Source organism: Plecotus auritus (genome assembly GCF_963455305.1).
Source record: "Plecotus auritus genome assembly, chromosome: 5".
In the NCBI taxonomy this organism is placed as follows: Eukaryota; Metazoa; Chordata; class Mammalia; order Chiroptera; family Vespertilionidae; genus Plecotus; species Plecotus auritus.
Window position 1 is genome coordinate 34,366,498 of NC_137776.1, and position 22,632 is coordinate 34,389,129.

The 22,632-nt window shown below is 42.7% G+C and overlaps 1 protein-coding gene across 9 annotated transcripts in view; it reads right to left on the reverse strand.

Moving 5' to 3' along the window:
• Positions 1-750: 750 nt before the first annotated feature.
• Positions 751-22,632, reverse strand: part of USP40 (ubiquitin specific peptidase 40) — a 74,160-nt gene continuing 52,278 nt past the window's right edge. For 4 of the 9 annotated variants that reach the window (XM_080669252.1, XM_080669248.1, XM_080669250.1 and 1 more), the window contains 10 exons: positions 22,289-22,353; positions 20,215-20,289; positions 17,111-17,237; positions 12,882-12,976; positions 11,476-11,594; positions 8,242-8,307; positions 5,974-6,181; positions 5,763-5,858; positions 3,006-3,091; positions 751-2,267 (listed from right to left, as the gene is read on the reverse strand). In XM_080669252.1, the coding sequence (XP_080525378.1) occupies positions 2,156-2,267; positions 3,006-3,091; positions 5,763-5,858; positions 5,974-6,181; positions 8,242-8,307; positions 11,476-11,594; positions 12,882-12,976; positions 17,111-17,237; positions 20,215-20,289; positions 22,289-22,353 (1,049 nt within the window). In that variant the 3' untranslated portion in view covers positions 751-2,155. Of the gene's footprint in view, positions 2,268-3,005; positions 3,092-5,762; positions 5,859-5,973; positions 6,182-8,241; positions 8,308-11,475; positions 11,595-12,746; positions 12,787-12,881; positions 12,977-17,110; positions 17,238-20,214; positions 20,328-22,288; positions 22,354-22,632 lie in introns of those variants that run through there. The other 5 variants (XR_013960651.1, XR_013960650.1, XM_080669251.1 and 2 more) reach the window with 5 other exon arrangements.

Below are 22,632 nucleotides of genomic sequence, written 5' to 3' on the forward strand. Positions count from 1 at the left end.
TGCTGGTGGCATCTCGCCACCTGCGGAAACCTCTGGGAGGTGGAAACCAGCAGAGGGAGAAAGGCACCAGGGCCTGGAAAGGCTGCCGCAGCTCTGCTGTGAGCTCTGAGGTTCATGAGCCAGGAGTCCCGCTGTTGCTCAGGCCAGCTGGGCTGAGGGTTGGGTCAGCGCCACATGGTGCCTGGGTGGGAGGGGTGAGCACTGGAGGGAATGTAGACATTTCTCCCTCCCGACTTGCATGGATTTCACTGCTTCACTTTCCTCTTTGAAAGGTAGTGAGTCCCCAGGACACACAATAAGTCTGTTATGTACTTGACTGACTTGCATTACTGCCCTGCTTTGGATGGGACACAAGAACAGAATGAGACAAGCTGCCGTGCCCCCTCCCCATGGGTGAACGGCCTGTAATACTGCATAGTCAAGTCCGTTCTAGAGGGAAACGATGCCTGGGAAGCCGTAATTATGGATTACTGGATCCTGTAACCCCTCTTGGCAGGGCGAGTAACTGTCTTCTGCACCCCGTGGCCAGTTCTACTCCCTAGAAGGAAAAGACCACTGCCAGTTTCTTCAACACAGTTTTTCCCAGGAATCTGAACTTAAAACCAAAACATGCTTCTGTTGTTTCTACTGTGGTCCTGATATAGTATTTCTAAATATAAACCATGCTTATTTAGCATCTGAAGTGCACTTGGGGGGAAAAGTCCAAGTGGAACACGAAGCAGTCAGCTTAAAATGGATACAAGACGTGAAGACACGTTATTTGTTCTTTAATAAAATTGTACAGCTCTCTCTGCAGCCCCAGTGCATCCCAAACTTAAGAAAAAAGGGAGCTGGAGGCCCCAGCGGCTCACTGCGGACCCTAAGGCACACCCACCCATCCCCATCTTGTCTTGGTGAGTCACATCCAGTGAGGCCTCTGGCTTCTCAAAAGCAAAGCTTTCAGTTATTACATTATTTCATTACCTAAATAATGACATGAAGGGTGCAGCAAGAAGACCTGTCAGTTACAGTAAAGGAACAGGAGAGCTTGCACTGAGGGCTGGGCTCTCAGCCACACTGAGCTCACAGTTCGGGATCGTCACAAACATGCCACCACCCCATGTGCACATCCCGAGATGGGCTGAGTGTTTGAGAACATGGGGACAGCTTGCTAGTGAAAGTCCAGCTTCTTACACATCAGCACATAGTTTGAGACCCAACAGTCTCAGACAAATAGGGAGGAGACCGAGGGTTCCAGCTGGTTCTGACGAGGCTGGAAGGGGGACAGGAGGAAAAAGCAGGCTCATCCCACCCAATGTCCACTTCCTTCCTCCTGCAGCGAGCGGGACAGCCAAGACCTCGTCCACATCTGAACATGGAAGTGCTATCTTAATGTCAGTGATAAAGGGCTGATGAGAGATTTGTGTGACGTCGTAACCGTACTGAGCCTTGTTGGAGGCATAAAAGTGAAGAATTTACTTTCTTTTCAGGAATCCCACTTTTGACTGAGTTTGAGAAAGTGAATCGTCTGTGTCCTGTCAGTCGGTTCGTAACACAGATGCAGCGTTTGTCGTGCCAGTCACACCTTTTAAATCCACAGCTGGCCATGCTGAAGGGCAAGGAGAAGCTGGTGCACGTTCCTCTGTTCCAGGAGAGGTTTCTCAGGACCATCAGCTCAGCACACTGGCTTCCGGTGGCCACAACCGCGGGAATGTTCTGATCACAGATGACACAGTTTGAACCAGAACAGACTCCCTGTGTCCTGCTCCAGCCTGGCCAGCCCATCAGCGTGCTGAGCTCTCAGAAGCTCTGAGTGCAGATACTACATTGTCTCAACAGTGAAGGGAAGAGAGTGGACGGTGTGCACCTCACTGGCCAACCTTGTATGCGTGCCTGCAGTCAATGCAGAACTAGGAAATGTTCTTGTAACTATGGTGGTTGGGGCCCAGTGCAGTCTGACTGGCACCTGTAAGACACGGCCCAGCTGTGCGTCCCTCGGTGGCCATGCTGTGCAGGCCAGTGAGAAAGTGCACTTGCCTGGCCTGAGACCAAACATCCCTCTAATAAAGTGGGAGCAGCCTACAAGCCTGCTCTCATGGAACCATAAAGCAAAGTTGGCAGGGGCAGCGCCCGCTCCTGGCCAGGCCCTGAGCCCACAGGGACAGCGGTGCCGGCGCTATCTGAAACTCCCCACGTGGATGGACAGAGAAGCTTCTGGTCTGTGGGGCCGGCCAGGTGTGTCTGCACTGGAGAGAACACTGCTGCTCTGCATGCGAAGCGCTTCCTGGCTGCGGGAGACAGAGGCTGTCACCAACTCACAGTCACTGACACGGCGTCCACCCAGGTCGAGGGGTGTGGAATGACTTCAGGAGACCAAAGTGGGAGCAAGTGAGGAGGACTGGCACCCCTGGTGTGGCGTGCATGGAGGTGACGCTGCAGTGGTGAGCTGGGTCCAAGCACTGGGGTTTGCAGTGTGGGTTTCAGAGGGTGTTCGGAGGTCCTGGGAGGTATAGGTGGCCCAGAGGCCAGGGGAGCAAGCCCACTGTACCCAGAAGAGGAAAGGGCAAGGGACTGGGGGGGGGGGGGGGGAAGGGGGGCTGTGTGCAGAGCGGGGAGAGCGGGGGACTTGACTCCGGAAGCCTGTGGGAAGGAGCCTGAGCTTGGCAGGAAGAGGTCAGTGAGGTGAGGCAGCTCTGGGAGCAGCCAGCAGGGGCAGGTGACAGCTGGTGGGCTTGTGATTGGGAATGCCCGTTTTCAGGTGACAGACCTGTGTCTGAAGGAAAGACCCAAGATGGGGGAGGGAGCGGGCACAGGAAATGAAACTGCGTGGCTGCGTCCTCAAGGTGAGGCTGTAAGCATCTCTGTCCTAGGCTCACAGGCCTGGCTCATGTTCTAAAGGACACGAAGTTTCTCCAAAGTGCTCAGCCCTGTAATGAGACCTGAGGCTTCGGCCAGAGCTCTAAGTGAGGAAGAGCGAGCTGTCCAGAGGCCTCAGCATCGGTAAGACAGTGAGAACCTCACGTTACCTTTTCCTTTTCCCCAGAGCCGGGTCCTCCCTCCCAATGTCATCTCGGGCTGTGCTGAAGTCACCGTCATCTTCCACCAGGAGATTCTGCATTTCAAAATAAGGAAGGAGCCACGTGTTCAGACATCGTTTAGCCTACGTTTGAGTCAAGTATGTAAATTTATGTGAAAATTACTGAAACCAACCTAAGACTATGTCCACCTTGACGCAAACTGGATTAATAACCGACAGTAAACACTAGTGCCCGATGACAGACTGAGTGGCAGGCAGAGTGGGAGAAGTGACTTTGCAGCCACCCGACCTTTGCTTCTGACTGAAAACGCTGCCGCTGGAGTGAGCCCAGCACAGGCCCCATCAGGAGAACAGGGTGGAGCTCACCTGCCGCGACAGCGGCAGAAACACGCTGTGGTCTGTGGGCAGCCATGTCCGCCCGGCAATTCCAGCTCCACTGGAGCTGCTGAAAGGCACGCCCGTCTTCCTGGGAACCTCCTGGAAGCGTCTGGCAGGGCGTTATAGACGCAGGACGCTCAGTATGGTCTCCTGAGGGACCAAGCGCTCCCCCAGTACTTGTGTCAGTTTTACATCTGAATTTATTTACCATAAATACTGGCCACCCTGTGTGAACCAATCAAAATGTTGACCTCAAGGAAGATAACCCTGGAGGATAGCATAGGTCAGAGAAAGGCGATTCTGAGGCTCACCAGACCACGTGGCTCTGGAGCTGACTGGGTCACCTAGGCTGGGACCTACACAACTGCAAGGCTGTCTGCTTCTGCTCTCGGGAGAAAAGATCCCAACAAATACTGTAATCTCTAGTCCAGTAACTTGTACATGATGTGCTTTTGTAAAATCGTGAACTTGACAAATGAGAGAAAATACAGAGATAATGGGAGAGATACCATGTCCCCAGGGTAGTGTGAGGGCTGGGCATGGCCCCACAGTTTGCTCTCCTCCTTCCCCTGGCTGTCATGAGGAAACGTGAGTTAAATGTGTACACGGATGGTGCTTGGCCTACAGTAGAATTATCAGTGAAAGTTAGCTATTATTAGTGCTAACCTTTTGCTTCATTTTAGTATTTTCCAAGGAAAAGACATAGACTCGGTTGATGCCCCGCCCCTGCTCCAGGTAAGCCCCCCATCACGCTGGTGCTAGTGTTCTGTCTGCACTGTCACGCGATGGCAGCATAGGAGGCGGACTCAGCATTTACACGGCTTCGACTTGCTGTAAAAGACTGTCCTGGGACATCGTTTTCTACACCAGATATATTCACCTGGATGTACACAGCTCCGGACTATAAATTTTAACTGCTGTGTTCAGTACCTGTTGCCGTATTTTCCCCATTTTATCCCCTTTCTGAGGGTCCGTCAAGTTCTTCCCAATTTACACTGTCACACCGTGCTTCAGTGGACATTTGTGTCTCCTCGCCCCGTGTGAGTTGTTCTGGGGGTGGCGACTGCGGGGAATTACCTTTCTCGAGTGCTGCCCCGCCACTTCCAGTGCGGCTGGACCCGTGGGGGCAGTGCTGGGGGTCTGGCCACAAATCACTGCTGATTCCCAGTTCCCGGGAAGATGCCTGCCTTTTCATCTGTTTGTTGGCCATTTAGTTTTCTGAGAATTGCCAGATATTATTCATCTTTGCCCATTTCTCCCCGATTGTATTATCTTTTTGAAATTGATTGACAGAAGTATTTTACATTTGGATAATGATGCTTATTAATTCTATTGTTGCGTATATCTTTTCACTGACTGCTGTGCTTGGTGTGAGCAGAGGTGCACACAGAGGTTATGGGATCTGGGGCTGATGTAAGCTTGAGGACCCTCTTTATGAAAAACAAAATTATGACTGCATTTTTTTCTGTATGGAACCAATTTTCCCAGAACCACTTACTGAATAACCCATTTTTAATGTAGATCTGAAATACCTGTCAGTTCCCTGTCTGTGGGGGTCGGTATCATCAGTCCTAATACTCAATCAGGCAAGTACCCTGGCCGTGCTCTTCCACATGTTTATCCTCTTTAATGTAACCTGTCTGGGTTTTCACTGGGATGATAACTTACTACTGAGAGAGAGGCTTCCTTTCTAAGAACACGATAAAAACTGAAGCTTTAACACCACTCAATTTCTGTAATATTCTACTGTAATATTCTACAGAGAGGTCTTACAAATCTTTTTGTTGGGTGTAGTCCTAGTTACCTTAGAATTTTATGAATGTTGATCTTGTAGTCTCTTGAATGTCCTATGCAGAAACATGGCAGGTAAACAGCTTTATTTACTTTTTAGGGGAGGAGGGTCAATTGTCTAATACAGTGTTTACTAGAAGTGGTGATTAAGGGATTAAATCAATCATTTATTATCAGTGAATAGTTCACTTAAATTAAGAATTAAAAAGTATTACCACATGACAACAAACCAGGAATGTAAGAATGGCCCATATCAAGGACATATTTCTTAGTAACACCCATTTTAATGATTTACAACAAGGAACTCAGCAAACTAGGAGTGGAAGGAAATGTTGTAACCTAATGCAGGTACCTACTCAAACCTACAGCAGCAGCACTGTTAGTATAAAACTTCAGAAGCATTTTATTCAGGTCAGACCCACAGTTAGGGTTTTGGTGCTGAGGCCCCACCGGACCGCATGAGGACCTGTCTGCTCTCCATGTTCTGTGCCTTGAAGATTTCATAAATCATTTCTATGAAACCATCTAATCCTGGTGTGTTTTGTCAAAGTGGGAAACTTGCTATTAAACAACTTACCTTAATACCAATAATATCTCCATCTTTCAAGTAGTAAGGTGCCCCCTGCAAATTATCTTGCTTTTTCTTCTTTTTCCTCTTGGTAATTTGCTGGTTCTATAGAAAAATCAAGCATCTTGAATAAAGAAAACAACCTCAAATTCTTACTAAATTCCCTGTCTGTGAAAACCTGCAGTTAAGCTGTTGCTATGCAGGAAGTCCCACACTTTACCCAGCTGGACACTGGAAGCCACTCAAACTTGTCAGGAAAGTATTTGGCAATTTCAATCTTCTCTACAGGAAGGGAATAGAAGTCAGCCACTTGCTGCCGCAGGGAGCTGGCAGTGCCCTGGGCAGCGTCCCACACCATGTCCACGGGCAGGGCATACACCCGTTCGCCAGGAAGGCGCATCTGTGTCCTCAGCAGCATGTCCTGAGGGCTGCACCAGAAAACAGTAAAACATCAGATTTAAAGTAAAATAAATACACGACAGATATGAGGGGGAGTGATGTGCGAAGCTTCCCCTCCAACTCTGCGCATTTTTATAAGAGGTTGCCACTAAACCCTCATTTCCTTTCCTCCTGACCAGGACAGAGTGAAGCTCCCGTAACGAGCCAGCAGCAAGAACACTGAAGGTGGAAGAAGCTCCTCCCAGACGAGAGGGCTCCCAGCCACAGTGACTAACTGGGCGGTGCTAAAAATCTGACTTGCTGTGGGGTAGCCAGGAAGCAGGGAAAGATGTCAGAAAGGTGGGAGTAGAAGAGACCTATGGAGGCTGTTATATACGTGAAGTAAAACGGCAGGCAAGACTGGAAGCTGGAGGGGGGGATGAAAACTACTGTTTCACTTGTTTTTAGGATGGTGAGACAATGAGTGGTTTTATTGGTGTTTTTACCAAAGGAAAGAGTGATGCAATGGGAGAAAAGGAGTAATTGGAGGAGACCGAACCTTCTCCATGAGGGAGCGGGGGAGTCGGCATAGATGCTGGAGTTGCCAAGAAGGCTGGGGTGAAGAGGACGATGAGGAAGCAGAGGCTGGTTAGGGGTCTAAGTAAGTGCAGAGCACTTCAAAGGGATACTGCTTATTGAAAACAAAAGATCCTGCTTAAAACAGACATGGCAGAGGGTAAATGTCATCACAGAAAGAGCTCACACAAGTTAGACCCCATTAAAACAGGCAAAATGTATGAAATAATTCACAAACTACAAATGGCTTACAAGCCTTTGAAAAAAATGCCCAATCTCAGTAGCAATCAAAGCAATGAAGCAAACATTTAAACAATGACAATATTCAATGTTGGTTTAAGGGTGAAGTAAATACTTAAAACACTGTGTGAACATAAATTGGTATAACTTACCTGGAAAGGAATTAATAATTTATTTTAAAAGGTTTAAAATGTCCACACCATTTGATCCAGAAATCCCCCCCAGAAACTACTGGTAACACAATTTGTATTAAGACAGTCACATCACTGAAGGTCAGTGTGGCTGAAAGAGCGCAATCAAAGTTACTGGATGTCAGGTGAAGGAATCCTAACACTCGGTGATGCTACCAAAAACGGCTACTCAGTTAACTGCCATGCATCCAAAATGGAAACCATCCCCACAATATTTTGAATTTAATTAAATCAATTTCCAATGAATATTATAAATATATTACAATTCGGGTGTTCTTGAATATTTTCAGCTGAAAATTCTCATGAAAAATGATTTTAAAGTTGGTTAGGGCAGCCACTTAGGGAAAACATTTTTTTTAATAGACGTGCGTGGCGTGTGGGGTAAGTCCGCAGCTTGCATTCTAGACACTTATGGCGTAGCAGGGGTCCTCAAACTTTTTAAACAGGGGCCAGTTCACTGTCCCTCAGACCGTTGGAGGGCCGGACTATAGTTTAAAAAAAAAAACTATGAACCAATTCCTATTCGCACTGCGGGCCAGGGATGAGTCAGCTGCTAAGCAGGACAGCCAGCGGCACCCAGCAGGCTGGATAAATGTCCTCGGCGGGCCGCATGTGGCCCGTGGGCCGCAGTTTGAGGACGCCTGGAAAAGATTCTTCTACAGTGAAAAAATAATAGGAAGAAACTTTGGGGTGCTTCTTTATTCAAAAAATACTTTCACTATGACAAAAGCACTGTTCTAGATGTTGGGGATACAGCCATGACCAAAAAACAAAGTACTTACTCTCGCAAAGATTACATCCTAGTAGTGGGAGACATAATACGTCAGGTTTGATATTAGGATGAAAAAAGTAGAATGAAGGGCCAGAGTGAGAGGTGCTATAAGGCAGTTTGACCTCAGACTCTCCACCTACATCAACAGAGTGGAACACAAGCATCCAGCTTGTCCTTCAAGATCAAGTGGGCTTAGTGTGCACTTGGACTTACTGAACAAGTCTCATTTTTATGGAAAATGGGTTCCACGTTATAGACACAGAACAAAATCTATTTTAATCTGCCATATTACTGAGAAGCCACCCACTGTGATAAGACATGTAATTCTTACCCTAAGTGTTCTTCTTTCTGAAGGGGCTCTAAGCAGATCTCAGTTCTCCTCCCCAACTTATATTCCCTGATAATCAATAAAACAAAATAATAGTGACATCATTTAATTTTTTAAAACTTTTTTTTTTGGTCAATTTTAAGCTGTCTTAATAAGCAAAATATTATACATTTAAGACGACTATGGCCCTAGCTGGTTTGGCTCAGTGGATAGAGCGTCGGCCTCTGGACTGAAGGGTTCTGGGTTCAATTCCAGTCAAGGACACATGTCTGGGTTTCAGGCCCAATCCCCAGTAGGGGGCATGCAAGAGACAGATGATCAATGATTCTCATCATTGATGTTTCTATCTCTCTTCCTCTGAAATCAATAAAAAAATATATATATGTGTGTGTGTGTGTGTATATATATAACTTTAATACTACTATGAACAATGATACTCCAACACAATGGACAACCTAGGAGAAATGGGTAAATTCCTAGGAACATGTAACCTACAAGGATGAGTCATAAAGAAATAGAAAATACAAATTATTACTAAGGAAATGGAATAAAAAAAATCACAAATCTCCCAACCAAGGAAGTCTAGGACCAAATGGTTTTCACTGATGAATTCTACCAGATATTTAAAAAAAGAGTAGTAATCCTTCTCAAACTCTTTCAAACTTATTTTATGAGGGCAGCACTACACTGATAGTAAAGCCAGACAAGGACACTTTAAGAAAAGAAAATTACAGGATAATATCCCTCAGGAGCATAGATGCAAAAATCCTCAAATTAGCAAACTGAATTCAACAATACATTACTGAATTAAATAATACATTACAAGGATCATATACCATGATCAAATGGGAGTTATGCTAGAGATGCAGGTTGTGTCAAATATCTGCAAATCAACTAGTGTGACATACCACATTAACAGAATGAAGGATAAAAATCTGATCACCTCCATAGATGCAGGAAAATACATCTGACTAAATTCAACATGTTTTCATGTTAAAAACTCAACAAACTGGATATAGAGGAAATGTACATGAGAAAAGTCATATATGACAAGCTCACAGTTAACATACTCAGTGGTGAAAAGCTGAAAGCTTTTCTTCTATGATCAAGAACAAGACAAGATGCTTGCTCTTGCCACTCTTATTTATAGTACTGGAAGTCCTAGTCAGGGCAATTAGGTAAGAGGAAGAAGTAAAAAACTGTTTCCATTTGCAGATGACATGGTTATATTTAGAAAACCTTAAACACTATACCAAAAAAACCTATTAAAACTAATAAATAAACTTGCAGGATACAAAAATCAATATACAAAAATCAGCTAGCTACATTTTATACACAACTATCAGAAAGAGAAAGTTCCATTTAAAACAGCATCAAAAAATACTTGGGAATACATTTAACCAAGAAGGTGAAATGTCTGTCCACTGAAAACTATAAGACATGATGAAGGAAATTGACCAAAACACAAATGGAAAGATATTCCATATTCATGCACTAGAAGAATATTGTTAAAATGTTCATACTACCTAAAATGATCTACAGGTAAAATACAAACCCTATTAAAATGTCAATGGCATTTTTCACAGAAATAGAAAAATCAATCCTAAATGTTGTATGGAATTTGTATGAAATTATATTATGAAACTATAGTAGAACAGTCGGGTACTGGCATAAAAACAGACACATAGGTTTATAGAACACAACAGAGACCCCAGAAATAAACCCACATATATGCTCAATTAACTTACAACAAAGGCATCAAGAAAATACAATGGGGAAAGAATATTCTCTTCTATAAATGGTGCTGGGAAAAATGGACTGCTATCTTACTACATCACACACAAAATCTACTCAGATTAAAGACTTGAACCTAAGACTGGAATCTATAAAACTCCTAGAAAAATAACAGAGGGTCGGCTCCTAAGTTCCTTGACATTGGTCTTGGCAATGATTCTTTGGATTTCACTTAGAACAAAGGCAACAAAAGTAAACAAGTGGACTACACTACACTAAAAACCTTCTGCACAGCAAAGGAAACCAACAAAATAAAAAGGACTGGGAGAATCTATGAACTGGGAGAAAGTATTTGCCAATCATATACCTGATAAGGGGTTAATACCCAAAATATATAAAAAATCCATACAACTCAATAGCAAAAACCCCAATTTGATTTAAAAAATAGAGGAAATGAATAGACATTTTTCTAAAGAATACATACTAATAGCCAATAGGTACATGAAAAGGTACTCAAAATCACTACACTAGTCATCAGGAAAATGCAAATCAAAACCACTAGTTTTCACCTCACACCTATTAGAATGGTTATCATAAACAAATAAAATAAAAAAAAAACAAAACCCAAGAGATAAGTACTGGTGAGGATGTGGAAGAGAGGGAACCCTTGTGTATTACTGGTGGGAATGTAAATTGATACATCCATTGTGAAAAAACAGTATGAAGGTTCCTCAAAAGATTAAAAATAGAACTACCATACCAAATGATCCAGCAACCCTACTTTTTCAGGACATCAATGAGAAAGGAAATGAAAACGTGCTATCAAAGAAATACCTGCACTCCCATGTGCATTGCAGCATTATTCACAACAGCTAAGAGATGGAAGCAACCTAAGTGTCCACCAACAAACAAATGAATGGATAAAGATGAAGTGTGTACACACACACACACACACGACTATTATTCGGCCACGAGAAAGGAAGACATTCTGTTGTTTGCGACAACATGGATGGACCTTGAGGGCATTATGATAAGTAAGATTAAGTCAGACAGAGAAAGACAAATTCTGTATGATATTACTTATATGTAGAATCTGAAAAAGCCAAATCCATAGCAGTAGACACCAGAACGGTGATTACCAGGGGCTGCGAGAATAGATATTAAATGTTCTCACCACGAAAAAGAAATTATGTGATGTGATGCAGGTGTCAGCTAACGCGGTGGTGGTGATCGTTTTGCAATGTATGTGTATCAAATCAACATGCTGTATGCCTTAACTTACACATGTTGTATCAGTTACAGCTTAATAAAGCTAGAAAAAAAAACACTCAAAATTTTGTTCACAGTCTCTGGAACATAGTAAACATACATGAAGCTACATTTTATACTTAATACGGAAAGTGAAGCTGTTCCAGAGTTTGATTTATGGTAAGAAGCGTCACCCAGTTGAAATGTGGAATTGCCAGGGTCAGGCTTTGTTACTTAATTCAACAAGGAACCCACCTGAGCTGCTGCTGGTTTTTTCGTAAAAGCCTCCCAGGGCGCTTACTGTCCACTGTCCATGCTCTGAGGAAGGCAGGGGATGGGATGAAAAACTCCAACAAGGAGGGCAAGGTCAGAGCCTAGAAAAGAAACAGGCATTTGTAGAAATTTGTCCAAGGGTTTGGAAAAGCACTCTTAAAAAGAGACTGCTTTAGGAAGAAATGAAGCACGATACAAGAACATCTAAGGGAAAGAGTATCTTGAGTAATGGTACTACCTACTGAAACATTCCCAGAACGAACTCAAACTAATCAGCTGAGAGATAAGTGAGTTTCCGATTTCTAAATCTGAACCCAAAACTCCTTTTTGATCAGTATGTTTTAGAAAATGAAACTTTAAAATTAGTTTTTAGGTGAGTCTAACAAGAGCAGAGGTCACTGTAGAGGAAGCAAGGGCCATGTCTACTCCATCCTGTGAGTCTCCAGCACTGTCTGCACTGCCCAGGAAGTAACTTTTGATTCTGAAATGTTTCAGTATCTTTGGATCCTACTGCTAGCCCCGAACTGCTGCACTAATTCTAGAGGAGTAGATAATTATATTATTTAGGTTGCAGTATAAAATGGCCAATATTCATCCATTTTAACCTAAAAACAGCAACTCTGTATCTTTAACCTAAAAACAGCAACTCTGTATCTTTAACCTAAAAACAGCAACTCTGTATCTTTCCATCCAATATGAGGAAAACAAGTCTCTTCCTACTTGTTCTCATGATAATTAAATCATCTGCTTTTTTTGGGAAACACAGGTCAAATGTTAGTGACTGATACTCTTATTATCTGCCCCCACATTTTTCCCTTTAAGAGGAAGAAGGGATGTTCAGTCCAACAGTAGTAAGATGCTTCTGAAACATTTAGTGTTGTATTCAATTTAGTCTTTCCATTTGGACAAAACACTCTTTCTCTATGAATATTAACACACAAGAAGACACTATAATCTGACATAAAGCTGATATTCTGACCTGGGAAATCGATACTGCCTCTTTAACAACATATAACACATGGATCACAATGATACAAAAACAATGTAAAGGTTAAACTGAACATTTTACAGATGTTTCAATAAATCATGTTTACCTAAAAGGTAAAAATAAACATAAGCTGCAAGTCACTGAGGATATATTTGAATGAAAGCACAGCATGCCTGTCAGAGGAGGAGGAATGAGAGCCACAAGGGCAGCCGGCAGAAAAGACCAGGGAGCTGAGCCGTGTGCGTGTCGCCTGCTGGGTACTTACCACTGAACATGGCATGTAACACATGCCATATCAGAACAGACTGTAAGTGAGGGAAAAGGAGATAGAAGAATAGATTAATATCTCACTGGAAGCAGCCAGACCCCCACTCAGGTACGCTGCAGGAAGAAATCTGACCTGAGCCTTCAGCTCCACCAAGGTGGCATCTTCTGAGATTTTGACGTCTCCCAGGTAGCGGAGGGGAACATCTGCATGCACATCACCAGCAGCACCTGCAGAGGACAGAGCCAGATGTTAGAAAGGAGCTTGAAATGCATTTATTTCCTATTTCTAAAATATATGCCATGTTTTGATGCCGTAAATACTTTTAATAAAATTCCATTCATGTAACTCAGAATCTGAGTTCCTCCAATTCAGGCCTCTTGCCTTTGGAGGGGAGGAAGCTATTGGCACAATACCATGGCTTTCTCACTGGTGTGGGTTCCAGGAATTTCACACGTGTCTACTAGAATGTTCTTTTTGATACTCCTCCCTCAAAGAGGACTTTGCTGGTAGGATACTTTGCCTTTATTCTTTGTATCACATTCCTGTTTTCTTTCTCACATCACACCTATCCCACCTGTTTCTGTCTGTTTTCTTGGGTGTTTATAAAGACTATGACAGTCAGGAGAGGGCAGACCTGCATCCTCATCGTCTGTCAAGTGTGTGGCAGGGTGGGTGTTACATAGTCAATGTTTACTGACAGAGTCCTTGAAAGTAGAAAGCCTTCTACATTTGTTATAAAAAGGGGAAAATAAAACGCTCTCTCATCTAAAATCCTGGGTATAAAAGTTGGCAACTAAATTTAAAATTCAGAATAATTTAATTCATTTTTGCTTTAATTAAATCTCTTAGTTTATTTCTGGGCACACTGCTAATATACAAAAAATTAGATTGTAAATAAATTCAAACAAAAAGCTTCACGAATGGTTTTTCTTGTGCCTCAAGGACACTACATGCTAACAGATACTTTTTGGAAACTCCGGAATTAATAATGTTTCTCATGTGTTGTTATATAAAGAAGGACTGCCCTAACCGGTTTGGCTCAGTGGATAGAGCGTCGGCCTGCGGAATGAAAGGTCCCAGGTTCGATTCCGGTCAAGGGCATGTACCTTTGTTGCAGGCACATCCCCAGTAGGGGGTGTGCAGGAGGCAGCTGATCGATCTCTCTCTCTCATCGATGTTTCTAACTTACTGTCCCTCTCCCTTCCTCTCTGTAAAAAATCAATAAAATATATTAAAAAAAAAGGACTATCAAACAATTTCTTTTTCTTTCCTATTTCTTCACTTTCATGGAAAAACTCAATGATTAAACACATTCTTTTTAAAAAAAATTTAATAAATCTTTATTGTTCAGATTATTGCAATTGTTTCTCCTTTTTCCCCCCATAGCTCCCATCCACCTGGTTCCCACCCCACCCTCTGCCCTTACCTCCCCACCACTGTCCTCATCCATAGGTGTACGATTTTTGTCCAGTCTCTTCCTGCACCCCCCCATACCCCTTTCCCCCTGAGAATTATCAGTCCACTCCCTTTCTATGCCCCTGATTCTATTATATTCACCAGTTTATTCTGTTCATCAGATTTTTAATTCACTTGATTTTTAGGTTCACTTGTTGATAGATATGTATTTGTTGTTCATAATTTTTATCTTTACTTTTTTCTTCTTCCTCTTCTTAAAGAATACCCTCCAGCATTTCATATAATACTGGTTTGGTGGTGATGAACTCCTTTAGCTTTTTCTTATCTATGAAGCTCTTTATCTGACCTTCAATTCTGAATGATAACTTTGCTGGGTAATCTTGGTTGTAGGTTCTTGCTATTCATCACTTCGAATATTTCTTGCCACTCCCTTCTGGCCTGCATAGTTTCTGTTGAGAAGTCAGCTGACAGTCGTATGGGTGCTCCCTTGTAAGTAATTAACTGTTTTTCTCTTGCTGCTTTTAATATTCTCTCTTTGTCTTTTGCTCTTGGCATTTTAATTATGATGTGTCTCGGTGTGGTCCTCTTTGGATTCCTTTTGTTTGGGGTTCTGTGCGCTTCCTGGATTTGTAAGTCTATTTCTTTCACTAGGTGGGGGAAGTTTTCAGTCATTATTTCTTCAAATAGGTTTTCAGTATCTTGCTCTCTCTCTTCTTCTGGCACCCCCATAATTCTGATGTTGGTACGCTTGAAGTTGTCCCAGAGGCTTCTTACACTATCTTCAACTTTTTGGATTCTTTTTTCTTTTTGCTTTTCCGGTTGAGTGTTTTTTGCTTCTTTGTATTTCAAATCTTTGACTTGATTCTTGCGTTCCTCTAGTCTGCTGTTGGGTCTCTGTATATTTTTTATTTCAGACAGTGCATGTTTAATTTCTAGTTGGTCCTTTTTCATATTTTCAAGGGTCTCGCTAAATTTATCGGTCTTTTCTAGGATATTCTTGAAAAGCTTTATAACCGTGGTTTTGAATTCTATATCCAATCGTTTGTTTTCCTCCATTTCTTTCATTTGTGATCTGTTTCTTTGTCTCCGCATTTTCGTTGCTTCCCTGAGTTGGAAGGGTAGCTTTGTGTGCTAGGTTTCCTATATGGCCCAGTGGGTTGGCCTCCCCAGTTAACCTGAGGTGGACATTCTTGGTGCACCCCTTTGTGGACTGTGTGTACAGCCTTGTTGTAGTTAAGTCTTGATTGTTGTTGGTATCACTGGGAGGAATTGACCTCCAGGCCAATTGGCTGTGAGGTTCAGCTGTGTCTTCACTGGGAGAAGTTCGGTGCTGGAGACAGCCTTATAGGATCAGACTTGCAAAATTGCAAAAGCCTCTGTGCTCAGCTTGGATGGAGTAGAGTCTCAGGGCAGAGCAGACAGTCTTGGCTTCCCATCAGCCCCGCCCTTGCCTGCGTGCCTCCAGACCTCTGCCTTCCGCAGCTCCCCTGAGTTTCCGCCTGACAGTCCAGATACCCCCCGTAAGAGCGTGGGTCCCCAGGGGCTCGCCTGGAACTGGGGTTCAGTGCAGTCAGGAGCTTCCGACTCCCTTCCGCTAGGGAAAGCCTGCGGCAACCTCCGCATTCCGTCTTCTCTGCGAGCACTTGCGTGCACGCCTCCAGACCCCTGCCCGCTGCGGCTCCCCAGAGTCTCCGTGTGCCTTTCTCTCTACCTGACAGTCCAGACTCCCCCTGTATGAGCCTGGGTCCATGGGGTTTCGCCTGGAACTGGGGTTCAGTGCAGTCGGGGGCTTCCTTCCCCCTCCCACCAGAGAAAGTCAGCCAGGCACTCAGCCGCCCTTCCTCTCTGCGCGTGTGTCTCCGTACCTCAGCCCTTTGCCGCTCCTCTGATTCTCCGTGAGCTTTTCTCCTTCCTTCTAGTTGTAGAATTTCCACTCAGCCAGCCTTCCTGTGGTTCTGGGTGATGTCCGTTCTGTCTTTTAGTTGTAGTTTTGAAATTGTTGTGCGAGGCAGCAGTTTAGGTGCTAACCTATGCTGCCATCTTGGTTTCTCCCCCTAAACACACTCTTTAAGTTTGTAACCAACTCTATATGTAACTATTATTCTATTACCAAAGCATTTTTAGAATTAGTTAACACATCTAATATGACCCAACCAAACAATAACTTAATGCTAATTTCATAGCTAATTCAACATGAAAATATTTTATTGGTCTAAACATGTATTCTTAACTTCAAAGAGTAAGGAGAGAAGAACTTGATTCATTTTAGTAGTTTCAATACTGAGGTTTAAAAGGTAAAAAAGAAATATAAGTATATAATACTTTAACCCCCAAAAAGCTAAATAACTAAAGAAAGCATGATTAAAAATATATAAAGAGTTGATCCTACTAATAATATATCTATAGTCACAAAGGAGGCTGATGGCTGTTTTCTTTATATTGAAGCTGAAACCCACTGCTGACAATGGAAAGCCAAACCCTCTGCTGACATTTCTTGCTCATTGTGACCTGTGCCGAGTTCTGTCTGTGGAGAAGCCACTTAGAAGTAAAGCAGAAGGCGGTGAGGGGTGGAATGCCCTGGAGGCAGCTCCTGGGGGGCAGGAGCGGTGTAGGGTGCAGGGACGGACTCCAGCCCTGCCTCTGCCCGGCTGCCTCCATATCCTAGCCTACCATGAGGACCCTGAGAGATGACATAAAAATTCCTTGAAAAAATATACTGATATAAAGACTTTAACATGCTGTACCTTATAGCAAGTGGTTGGTTTTAAAGCACTGCATCAAAGGGGAATGGTGTTACTGCTTTGGAATGACTTGTGGAATAAATAGGTTGATTTTCAACCATACATTTAAAAAAAGAAATAAATGTCATTTGCCCTCAGAGCAGAAGCAGTTGTTTTACTTTTCTTTATGACATGTACACCACTGAAATTCTGTTGTATTCTCACCTGGGATGGAAGTAGCTCTCCAGACCCCGCCTTGAGAAGGGGTACAGTTCCTCTGGTCCAGATGTCTCTTCCCCTGACCCTTGGGCCCCGGAGGCTGGTACCACCAGATGGGCACCTTCAGGAGACCCTGGAGAAGGGAGCATTTCTCACTGCTGTGAGGTACACAGATTAAGTGAACTTGCATTGCTACTTCCATAAAGAGGAACATCTTGATGACAAAAAGTGTTCCCGAATTTTTTGTTTTTCCTTTTAGATGTATAACTGCTATATATTACAGTTTTAATTGTTTTTACAATCAAAAAGTTTAAGTGATAAAAATAAGACTAAATGTTCTTTGTTTAGAAGTAGCTCAGTAGTTACAATACATGAACAGTATAAACAAATAAGCAAAATGTTTGACATAACCAACTATATAAATACTAGAGGCCCGGTGCACAAAATTCGTGCATGGGTGTGTGTGTGTGTGTGTGTGTGTGTGTGTGTCCCTCAGCCCAGCCTGCACCCTCTCCAATCAGGAACCCCTCGAGGGATGTCTGACTGCCCGTTTAGGCCCAATCCCACGGGCAGTCGGACATCCCTCTCACAATCCAGGACTGCTGGCACCCAACCACTCGCCTGCCTGCCTGATTGCCCCTAACTGCTTCCGCCTGCCAGCCTGATCACCCAACCACTCCCCTGCCAGCCTGATTGATGCCTAACTGCTCCCCGGCTGGCCCGATTGCCCCTAACTGCCCTCCCCTGCCAGCCTGGTCACCCCTGTCCTCCCCTGCAGGCCTGGTCCCCCCCCAACTGCCCTCCCCTGCAGGCCTGGTTGCCCCCAACTGCCCCCTCCCCTCTGCAGGCCTTGTCTCTCCCAACTGCCCTCCCCTGCTGGCCATCTTATGGCAGCCATCTTTGACCACATGGGGGCGGCCATCTTGTGTGTTGGAGTGATGGTCAATTTGCATATTACCTCTTTATTATATAGGATATTCAGGCCCCATGAGAGCAGCATGAGCACAAGGCCCCAGATACAGCACTTTCATTCATTCAAGTTCCCAGGGGAACTTGAGAGAATCAACAGCCTAGTGGTCTAAGTTGGATTCCTGTACACACACTACAGGAAATAAACACATTTCCTTAAACATGTCCTGTAGTTTTAGTTTTACTAATGTAACTGGTTCTTTGCTAACTCTTTTTGTCCATTAGTAAAGAACTTCAATAGTTTTATTAGGGATTAAAGATGTTACAGAAGATGAGAATGTGAAAAAACCATGTAAAATATTTTAAATAAGTATTTTAAGAAATCTATATTAAAGTAACTTTTGTTTATTAAATAGGTGAAGACTGAAAAACACTCAACCTCCATTCAATGAAATAAATAAGTATAAATCAGAAAAACAAAATTCTATTTTTTCACTTATCAGACTGTCAAAAACCAGAAAGGTTAATAATATTCTATATGTTGTTGAAAATATGGGTAAATTGGTGGCAGAATTATAAACTTGCAGCAAACTTTTTGGAGAGTAATTTGAAATTGTCACAATTTAAATGCCACGCCCAAGACCTGCCATCCATGGTGAGAATTTGCCTTCTGATGGACGAGCCCTGAGACAAAGTCACGAGTACAAAGACAGTCACTGCCAATTGTGATGGCAGCAGAATACAGTGGTAGGTCTAGGAATTTATTCTGTAGATAAATGAACATTTATAATATTTTTTGCAGTGTCATTTATATTAACAAAAGACTGTAAGCAACCTAAATCTTCTTTGAAAGAGATTGGTTAAATTATAGTACCTCCATACAATGGGAGATATAGATACCACCTATAGAATGAGATGACTTGACGTGTACTGCTACACATCAAGGTGGGTGGGCAAAGGTGGGTTTACAGTTGCAATGCAAACAATATAATTAGTAAATAATAATACAAGAATCATTCTGTATTTCATGTACTCATAACTGTAAACCTACTTTTGCCCACTCCTATATGTGGATAACAAATATGTATATATGTGCTATGTACACACACAGACTTACTTGTGTGTTGACACAGAGGCATCTGCCTACCGGACACACTGAGTGGCGGGGGGGGGGGGGGGGTGAGGGGGGAAGCAGGGAGGATAGTTATTTTTCCTGGCTCAGCTTTTTATACACTTTGAATTTTGAATCATAGGTATTACCAATTCAAAAATTAACTTTAAAGAGCATGGTATGTAAAATTTCATGAAGTCATGGAAAAGAATAAGGTAGGTCTGTATGTGCTGATATGAGGAGATCCTAAAGATAAATTAAGTGAATAAAAACAAAAAACCAACAGGTATAAAACACTGTATGGAATATGATCCCCTGAATAGAAACTTTAAATATATATGCATATATTTACACTCAGCATACAAACAGGTATCACTTTTCTTCTTGAAAGGACAAGTTAATTGTGGCTCTTTCTGGGGAGAAACTTTTGTTTTTCATTTTATATAGCCTTCTATGCTGTGTGAATTTTCTAATCATAAGCTAATGGATAGCTGAGTACTGGAGTTTGGGGTCAACTTTTTTAAAAATTTTTACATGTGTCCACATTAAAAATACGAATTAAGTAATGGTTTTAGAAAATGGGAACATGCAGTGTTGATGAAAGTGGAGGGAAAGGAGCCCTCATATATTGCTGGAAGGACTGTAAATCTAGTATAACTCTCTGGGAAAACAATTTGGCAACATACATCCTCAAGTCTTTAAAAAGTTCATACCCTTTGACTTGTTAATTCCATCTTTAGAACTATCTTAAGATGGATTAGTTTTTAAGTACTATTATAAGAAAAAAATTAAAATAAGGTAAATTTCCAACAATGAAGATAAAAAGTGAATTAAACTGTGATAAGTCATACATTGTAACTCTTTTTGGATTTTATGATCAGGTTCACAAATTAAATAGAAAAGGTAGAAAATAAAATTGTATATACAACTGGTTTTATATGAAGGAAATACCTAAGATGTAAAATATGATGGCTGTGTCTGATAGACTTTGGGGTAAGTTCTTTGTTCTCTTTCTGACTGTTGCACTGCCTCACTTTCCCACAGAGACAATAACCGTTATTCACAGAGTCTATTGGAAGCAAAGTCTTACCGGAGGAAGAAGTTTCCCTTCAGTTAAAAGCAGAGTGTCTCCAGAACATATCATAAGCTCTTTCAGTGTTGCATCCTGGGAATACGGAAATTCTTTTTTGTTACTTGTGACTTCTGCAAGGAACAAACAGACCACTGGACTTTTGTTTGTGAACCCTATGCCTCTATTACCCTTGAAATAAATAAATGAATAAATGATAAATCAGATGTTAAGTAGAAAATAGGCTTATAAAACAGACTATTATTATATATTAGATTATGAGTAAGGAACTGTAAGTATCATAGAAGATTAGAGGAAAGGGAGAGGTGAGAAATAATGAGACTGATTCAGGGCTGATTTACGGATGACATTTTAGTCAAACCTAAAAAGATGCGTTGGATTTGAAAAGGTGGATGAAACAAGGAATTTCTCATGAAAAAGCGAACAAAGTCAAGGTCATGTCAAGAATAAGTATGGCTTAGTTAGGGAAGAGCTCAGACTAGGCTGATTAGAGTGGACAATATCAGAGTAAGGGGGGTGAGGGGGCGGGGCGGGGACTGGATCGGAAGGGTGTCGAAGGGATGTGGAATAGAAAAAAAGAGCTTTTAGTTCCTTTGTAAAAAGCCACAAGACTTCTGAGAAGGTGTTTTTAAAAATCAATCTGGCTGCTACATGCATAACACACTGAAGTGGGGAACACCTGGGCTCGGGGAGGCCAGTTGCAGTAATTTAGGTAAAAGGGAAAAAAATGGCTTGAACCAGGAGGCCAGCAGTGGACTCAGGAAGGAGTGGAAAAACTGACAGGCCTTTGAAGGCTGAGCCCAAACATGAGGGCGGCAGGTAAGTTGGATTGGCCACATTTCAGGCTGAGAAAGATCAGGATGGGAAAGACAGACAGCAAATCTGGGAAGAGGAAGCAGTTTTAAGGGTAATGAGTTTGCTCTAGACAGTTTTAGAATTGTTTGATACCAATTTGGGACTTAATAGAGAAGAAAATGTGGAAACTATGTGACTATATATTACTCTTGACATCCAAACTATATGTCCTGAAGATTCTTTTTTTTTTTATTAAATATATTCTTATTGATTTCAGAGAGGAAGGGAGAGGAAGGGAGATAGAGAAACATCAATGATGAGAGAGAATCACTGACTGGCTGCCTCCTGCACATCCCCTACTGGGGATCGAGCCCGCAACCCAGGCATATGCCCTTGACCAGAATCGAAACCGGGACCTTTCAGTCCATAGGCTGATGCTCTATCCACTGAGCCAAACCAGCTAGGGCCTGAAGATTCTTTAGGTCCACTTCTTACTCTGGGCAGTCAAATCCCTGGCCAAGATTCAAGAGGGTCCTCTCTCTATATTGTTACTGACCACAACACAGCGAAGAGTGTTTGAGGGATGACCCAGTACACCTGCTTCAATCAACCTCTGTTGATGTTCAGTGCCACTGTATATTACTGAACAGAAGCAGGCAGATAGGGGAGGGGTGGCTGACAACATTTCTGTCTAAACATTCTCACAAAGCTTCATTTTGGGTCTACTTCTAATGCCGTGATGTTGGATAGGAGGTTGGATGCTATTTGGATAAGATTAACCAGACCCCACCTATCCTGTGATACAACTGTTCCTAAGGCTACCCTAAGAGTTTGGCTGGATCCAGAGATGTAGTTTAGATCAGAGCCTAAGTGATTGGTTGGTCAGATGAATTCTGCCATCAACTCTGAGATTAAAATATTCAGGTTTCAAAATTCAGAATGTATCTCCAAATTCTTTCATTAGTTCAAATGTCTTTCGTTCTCTAAAGTTCTCTGCTTCCTAATGAAGAACCACCATTCTCAGGGACACACTCTCTTACCAAAAGAGGACTTAACACAGATGTCAGAAATAGTCCCACTTAGCTGAGACCTTCCCTCTGAATGCTCTAAAATAACTACAGGGAGGAAAGAGTAAGGTAGACGCATGTATACATTTTTGAATCCTAAACAAATTCAATCTTTCTCTAGAATTTATTCATGAGTAGGATGAATATCCTGTATGAAAGTACCAAATAAACACCATCATTTTAAAGAGTGAAATACATAAAAATAACCTTACTTCTTCACACAAAGGCTCCCCAGCTTCATAGCACCAATCCATTTTTCTTAAGTGCCACGTGTCACCTGTGAAAGCAGCAGAATCAGAATGAAAAAACATTCACAAGGATGTGTTTTAAGAGTTTGTCAGGAATGACCCTTCTGGGTAAATGAAAATTGAATGGGATTTGATCTAATAATTAACTAATTTTTTTTAAAAAAATTCCCTCGCCTGGCTGGTGTGGCTCAGTGGTTGAATGTCAACCTATGAACCAGGAGGTCACAATTCGATTCCTGGTCAGGGCACATGCCTGGGTTGTGGGCTCGATCCCCAGTGTAGGGCAGGAAGCAGCCAATCAATGATTC